This window comes from Cuculus canorus, chromosome 14 (genome assembly GCF_017976375.1).
Source record: "Cuculus canorus isolate bCucCan1 chromosome 14, bCucCan1.pri, whole genome shotgun sequence".
NCBI classification, from domain to species: Eukaryota; Metazoa; Chordata; class Aves; order Cuculiformes; family Cuculidae; genus Cuculus; species Cuculus canorus.
The window spans coordinates 17,231,943-17,239,377 of NC_071414.1; the positions used below are offsets into that span (position 1 = coordinate 17,231,943).

A 7,435-nucleotide genomic window follows, 5' to 3' on the forward strand; every position below is an offset into this window, starting at 1 on the left:
CAATATTCCTGCTTGGGCATCGCCAGGGGTGAGCTAGCATGATCCTCCCTTCACTTCTGCAAGGCACTGAGTCAAGTTTTTGCTCCTGGGGTAATGGCATAGCCACCAGCCACATCTCCTCCCCACACTCAGTTCAAAGCGTCTTCTGCAGAGAGCTCTGCCTTCTTGCTCTAGCCGTGCCTTCAAACAACGAGGGAGAAAAAGTAGTGGGAGGTTTAAACTAGATATTAGGTGATACTACTTCCCTGAAAGGGTTGTCAGCAATGGAACAGGCTGCCCAGAGAGCTGGTGGAGTCAACATCACTGGAGGTCATTAAAAGACATGTGGATGTGGCACTTAAAAGACGTGGTTTGGTGGTGGATTTGGCAGTGTTTACAGTTTGACTCTATGATCTAAAAGGTCTTTTCCAACCTAAATGATTCTGTGATTTTCCTGGCTGATGCATTGTTCTGACACTCATCCCAACATCAGTTTAAGCCCTCATGTACTATCTACAAAGCACGGGGTTGTATTGGTGTGCAACTTAAACCTTAAAAAAAAGAAAGCAGCACCTCTGACTCCTCTGAGGCATCTTCCAGTTGTGGGAGCAGTTCTGCTGTGAACCACTCATTTCCATGCCTGGGGAGAAGAGTGATGTTAAAACTGCTCTAACGATGGTAATTCCAGTAAGTTTTGAAATACGAGGCTGATTTCTAATATGGACCTTTATTTGCCTTTACAAGGTACAATGAACACCAGGGAATGGTGTCTTATGGATGGGCTTTTCCTTGCTGGAAACGGTGCATTCAGAGAGCAGTACTGAGCACCAACACCTTTCGCTGCAAGCACTGCCAGCCTTTCCTCTGCCTTTATTTACTAATTCCTACTTTTTCCGTCATCCAGCTGTGAGCAGGACCCAACACACGACATCTCAACACGAAGGCAGAGAAACAAGCTTCATACTCAAGGCCCCACCAAGAGATAAACGTGCTGCACGGAAATAAGTTTGCTCCAAATCCGGATGACCAATTTGCCATCCATTATAGTGAATGTGGGCCCAATCCAGCTGTGGTTTTATGGTTTCTGCAATAAAAAAAAAATGCCATTTGAATTTTGTTTCCCTCTTTTTTTTTTTTGCTAAAGTGCTGTAAGATGTCTTAAAGCAAATGGTAAAATATTTGTGGGAAGCTTCCTTAGACCTCAAAATGTGAAACTAATAACATTGACGAGTCCCTAAGAGCCTGGCTGCACTTACATCAGGGTAGAAAAGTTAATATCCAAGGCTGAAAATCAGAGTAAGACCATCAGCAAGATGCTGGAAACAAGCTCTGTGTTTCTTGAAATTCAAGATCCTGTTTCATTTGGAGATTTTCTGCCTTCTCGATCCTAGAAAACCTCAGAAAACTTTAGCAGGCACTTCCATCAGAGCAGGCCCATAAGGTGTAAGAGCTATTATCTGTGTCGGCTGAATAATTTATCTGCAAAATTAGTAGACTGCCTGCGATAGAACTGGTTGAATTATTCATCGGGAATAAATTATCCAAGATATTTAGCACTTCTTTCTGTTTGCGAAGGCTTCCTGAAACAATTCTGGTTCTGTGAATGCATTCGTTATTCATAAGTACGCAGTGAATAGATTATGCAAACAAATTTCAGCCTATGGGTTGTTTGTGAAACATTCACTTCAGCTCTGGCTATTCAGGGCTGTGACTGATCACAGAGACACATGGTGCTCTCTCCCCTCCTTGATTGGAGCACAAACTTTTAAAACAAGAGAATAACAAATGACAAACTGCAAATGATGGATAAGGACTAATGAATAATGCACTTTCACTGCAAACTTTCAGACAAGTGATCGGTGGTGCCAAAGCCTGTGAAACTCTAGGGAATCATAAACATTTTAATGAATAAACTATTGACTGCTCAAAGACACCTAAACAAAAGACAATAAAAGTGTTGCAGACAACACCGGAGTTTATATCACTATATACAAAATGCACATTGACTAAAGTTTAACTTTTTTTTGCCATATGCTTCCCTAATCTTTAAATTTCGGTCTTTTCTGGCTTTCTCCTGCTTTCTGCTGGAAAATACCACCGATCTCTGCCTGCCAACCGAGGCCTTTAGTGGTGTCATCACTTAAGGACACGAGTAACTCAATGAAGTGGAACTACTTAGCACAGAAAGTCATTTAGAGATCCACGGGCCCTAAAACCATCAGCCTGATTGCAGGTCGGGTGATGGAGAGAGCTCGGACCCTCCCGCCAGGTCCTGTCGCTTGGCCCAACGTGGTTATATCGCACATCGAAGGTCTGTGGCCATAGAAAGACTTTACTGAAAGCAGAACGCTAGCTGATCCCGCACGCTTGGCCACTGGAAAAACCGCTTCTAGTTTGAGACTCGTTAATATTCATCAGCCAGGGCTTTTTGGATTGCTCACTTCAGTGCGTGATCTTTTTTGGCACAAAGAAGGTTGGTTGTGGCAGTTTGTTGGATCATCTCAAAACGACGAGAGAGAAAACCAGAAGGAATATCTCTGATAGCAAGCTGCTCTCTCAGGTTCAAGTAAAGAATAGTTGCTGTGAACTTTACGTACAGAGATAAAGACGACTTACGCGGTCAATTTTCCCTGTTTATCAGAGGCATAGGAGAAAATCTCAAGAGTGGGAATTAATCTACATTTAATATATGGGGAAATCTTATAAATAAATGTGAGTTTAGGCACGGAAGTCTAAAAATGGCTATTGATTGAGGGGGGGTGAAACTGAAAACCTTCCAGAGAGTACCTGAGGGCTGACAAAGGGTCTCCCTTACAGAGGCAGCAGCAAAAAGCCTGATGACAGATGTTTTAGCCTCTTCCAAAAGTGAGGCTTTCCCAAAGTGTTAAAGGGTGATACCTGGGCACTTTCTGGGGATTAGCAGAACTTTACAATCAAACCAGTGTCGTTCTAATTCTTTATCCAGAGACGGAGTTGTTCCAGGTCGATTCACAACCACCCAAGTTTACAAAACAAGTGTCATTTGGAATGTTTAATTTTCTGAGCACCTGCAAAACCTCCTTTCCCAGGAGGGGAAACCCCTGCTTTGAGCTAAAGTTTGATCGTTTCAGACTGCGTTGACTTTGATGGGGAATAACGAGGAGAGAGGGAATAAAATACAGCTAAAGGAGGGCACCGTGGGGAGAGAACGGGAACCCCATCACTGCGCATCCCGGGAAAGCAGAGAGGGGAGTGAAAGGGAAGGTGCGAAATGGATGGGGAATAGCGAGGAGAAAGGGAATAAAACGCAACTAAAGGAGGAGTGGAGGTTTTGGAGGTTTTCTTTGAAGAAACGATGTAAAAAGTTAAAAAGAAGTGGGGGATACCCTCTTTCTTCCAGCCCGCTGCTGGCAGGGATGCGGTCCCGCGGGTGCCCCCCGCACCCCGCCCGGCGCCCCGCTTTGTCCCCCGTGCCGGCCCGCAGCCCCCCCGTCCCCCGGGGGCGCGGCAGATGCGCGGCTGCCCGCGGTAATTGCGGGCACGCTCCGGCGCACGGGGCCGACCTGCCGCCTCGGCGCGGCCCCGCGGGGCGGCCACGGGGCCATTGTCCGCCCGCCGCTATAAGAGCGGCCGCGGCGCCGTCGTGTGCCAAAGCCGCCGCTCACACGAGCGGATCGCAGCCCGCAGCACTTCAAAGACAAGAGCGGGCGCGTGTCCCCCCGCCCCGCCTTTCCCCGACGCTCCCGTCCTCGTTTTTTTTCTTTTCCTCCTTTTTTTTCCTCCTTTTTTCCTCCATTTTTTCCCTCCCTTTTTTATCCTTTTTTCTTTTTCTCCTTTTCTTCCTACTTTCATTTTTCTTCCTTTTTCATCTTTTTTCTTCTTTTTTCCTCTTTTTCCCTCGTTTTTATTTTTCCTCCTTTTTATTTTTTCTCCCTTTCCCCCTGCTCTTTATTTTTTCCTCCTTTTTCTTGTTTCTCCCTTTTTCCCCCTCCCTTTTTCCCCCTCCTTTTTTTCCCCTCCTTACTTTTCCCCTTCCTTATTCCCCCCTCTTTTTTTTCCCCTCCTTTTTTTTTACCCCCTCATTTTTTGTTTCTTTCCCTTCTTTTTTTTTTTTTCTCCTTTTTTTTTCCCCCTCATCCCTCCTCGGAGCCAGCCCTTCCTCCCCCCCGTGCAGCGGGAAGCTTGGCTTTTTCCTGCCTGTTATTTTTATATCGTTTATTGCTTAACTGCATCCCCGGGAGTGCCTTTCCATGTGAGTACGGGGGATGCCGGCACCTGCGCGGCGCTGTGCCGCCGTGCCAAGCTCTCCCACACCTCCACCCCTCCCTTACTCCTGTTTTACTCCCTCTCCCTCCCCGTTATTCCCCAGCTTCTTCGCACCTTCCCTCCTCCTCCTCCTCCTTTCCCCGCCGGGGCTGCGCAGTGATGGGAGCTCCGCGTTCCCTCCCCAGGATGCCCGCGGACCTCCACCTCTCCTTCAGTAGTGTTTTATTCCCTCTCTCCTCGTTATTCCCCATCCGTTTCGCAACTTCCCCCTTCACTGCCCTTTCCAAACCCGGGATGCGCAGTGATGGGAGCGGACCTCCACCCCTCCTTTAGTCGTGTTTTATTCCCTCTCTCCTAGTTATTCCCCATCCGTTTCTCACCCTCTCCCTTCCCTCCCCTCTCCCCTTTCCCCCTCCGGGCTGTGCAGAGATGGGGGTCCCCGTTCCCTCCCCAGGATGCCGCGGACCTCCCCCCTCCTTTAGCTGTGTTTTCTCCCCTTTCTCCCCGTTCCTCCCCCTCCGTTTCTCACCTTCCCCGTTCCCTCCCTTCTCCCCTCTCCCCCTCCGGGCTGTGCGGTGACGGAGTCCCCGTTCTCTCCGCAGGATGCCCGGGGAGGCGAGCAGCGGCGGCCCCGCGGAGCCCCGGGAGCGGCGCAGACGGCGCGGACGGGCGCGGGCGCGCACCGAAGCTCTTCTTCACACTTTGAAACGGAGCCGGCGAGTGAAAGCCAACGATCGCGAACGGAACCGCATGCACCACCTCAACGCCGCTTTGGACGAGCTCCGCAGCGTCCTGCCCACCTTCCCCGACGACACCAAGCTCACCAAGATCGAGACCCTGCGGTTCGCTTACAACTACATCTGGGCTCTGTCCGAGACCCTGCGCCTGGCCGAGCAGAGCCTCCCGCCGCCCCCCAGCCCCGGCAGCGACGCGGGGTCCTGGCTGTCCAGCGCATCCCCGGCCGCCCCCTCCCTCTGTGCCTCCCCCTCGGGCCCCAGCAGCCCCGCCACCTCCGAGGACTGCGCTTACGCCCCCGCCGACACCCTGCGCATCTTCCGCGGGCTGCCGGCCCCCGGCGCTCCTTGCCGCTAAGGGCATCGCCCCCCTCGGAGGGGAAAAGGGGGTGATTTCTCCTCCCGTTGCACTTTCCCCCCCCCCTCATCCCATCCCCCCTCCTCTCTTCCCCTCCGCCACCGAAAACGGGGAAGAAAAGCGACAGATTTGCTGCCGCAGACGAGGTGAAAAGTCAATTTTACAATTTGTAGCTCTCCAGCGAAGAGAAACGAGCATGAAAATTTGGTTTGAACGCCCTGACAATGCCATGAAAAGGCTTAAGGGGGGACGGATGCGGCGCGGGGCGCAGCGCGGGGCTCAGCGCATCCCTCCTGCTCAGCCCCTGGCGGAGGGGGGGACCCCAGCACCCGCCCCGATGGGACCCCGAGGACAAGCGGAGGGGCTCATGCATTATAGATGCTGACCCCCAGCGCGGCGGTCTTGCTTTAGAGCAGGAGCAGACACGGCGCATTCAGCGACGGGGGCCAGATAGCGGGTTAATTTATTCAAGATGTTCATTCATATGAAAATTGTATTTTTGTACATAAAGAGCTTTATTCTATTATTATGCCTCTTATCAAAGTGGGTTGTTGTTGTTGGGGTTGTTTTTTTTTTTAATAAGAAATTGTACTTTACCCTGTAAATAAAATTTTTAACGTTTTTACTGAATTTCAGCAGCGGCTCTGGAGATTTGTTTCTTCTGCTCAGGGTGTTTTGCTCCTCGGAAGGAGCCCGCAGTGGAAGGGAAGCTTTTGCCCCAAGGAGACAGTAAGCACAGGCCAAGCCACGTTTTCTCACACCACACTGGCCACAGACACGTGCAGCTACCGGCAAACATCGACTGGCCCCTGGCTCTCAGAGAAGGGATTAGAGATCCATCCAGGATACGCAGACAGAGAGCAGCGAAACCGGCAGCATTGGTGTTCAGGGCCATGGGAGTTGGAAGGTGTAGGGAGATTTGGGATAAGGAGAGCATCGTGTACCCCTGAATAGGGTATGGATCTCTTTGCCTAAACTTTTAGTGTTGGGTCAACCTGGCTGCCATGGGCTGTTCTATTTCCCCAAGTCAAAAAGTGGGATGAAGGCTGCTCTTGCTTAGTCCCATGCAAAGAGAAGGGAAGGGTGGCTGGAGGTGCATTGCACAGGCTTGGTGCCAGCCCTGGGCCACCTGTGGCTCTCAGCTAGAGACTGGGGGTGTCAAGAGGGGCCCTCACCTCCACCAAATCTCCTGTGAAACCTCAAACTTTCTTTCCTCTTGCTTTTGTGTACAATGAGGGAGACCTCTGCCCCCTCCAAAATCTGATCTTGCTGAAGGGTTTCTATGCCTCATATCTCCATCCTCCCTGTCCTCAGCACTGCTCAACACTCCCATATCACGTTAGGTACAAAGACGCTTAAAAGTAATGGGTTTATCCTCTTTGCCCTGTTTTATGGAGGGAACAGGGCAGCTCAGACATATCTCTCCAGCCGTCTCCAAAACACTGGTGAATCAGAGCTGTATGGGAGGTTAACGGAGTGTTTATGGGGAAAGGAGGAGGATGCTTGGATACATGGTGTTGCACAAACCTAAATAAGTCAGCTCCTACACGTCTTGAATGGGACAGCCCGAGGTTAGTGAAATGAACTGGCTTCCATTTTCCCATGCCTCAGTTTCCCATCTGTAAAATTGGGGTACCACCATCCCCCTGCATCATCAGTGAATTTAATTATTTCATTAAGCAGAACTTTTGTAGTACTCAGGTGCTCGGGACTGCTGTAAAAGCCCAAGGTGGCATTCAGTCTTCAGGATGTGACCATAGCCTGTGCAGGGAAAAAGGCAGAGCGGAAACATTGAGAGCATCCGGCAAAATACTGAGAAGCTGCTCAACACACAGGCAGAATCTGTGCCTGAAAGTAACCCTCCTGTGTAATGAAGCAGGTGGATATATGATCAAAAATATTACATAGGGCCATACAGTTGCCACAAAAATGAGAAGGAGAGGAGGTGAATTAAGACTACCCAGACACCTCAGTGTTAGCATTTCCTTCTTTTCAGTGCCTGAGTCTGTAATCTTTGTATATCTAACATAGTTTTCATACACTTGTCTATACACATACACATCCAGCTCTTTCTCAGTAAGGGTAAATGCTGAAAAGGAAATATTATTGCTTGGAAATC

The 7,435-nt window shown here is 50.0% G+C and overlaps 1 protein-coding gene across 2 annotated transcripts; it reads left to right on the top strand.

Annotated features, from left to right (window-relative positions):
- The first annotated feature begins 4,097 nt into the window (after positions 1-4,097).
- Positions 4,098-5,909, top strand: NEUROG1 (neurogenin 1). 2 transcript variants are annotated; one of them, XM_054079783.1, is made up of 2 exons: positions 4,098-4,210; positions 4,827-5,909. In XM_054079783.1, coding segments are annotated over exons 1-2 (492 nt in total). In that variant the 5' UTR covers positions 4,098-4,208; the 3' UTR covers positions 5,317-5,909. The 2 variants fall into 2 exon arrangements, with proteins under 2 accessions (XP_053935758.1, XP_053935759.1); XM_054079784.1 differs by lacking the exon at positions 4,098-4,210 and adding an exon at positions 4,301-4,441.
- The last annotated feature ends 1,526 nt before the right edge of the window (positions 5,910-7,435 follow it).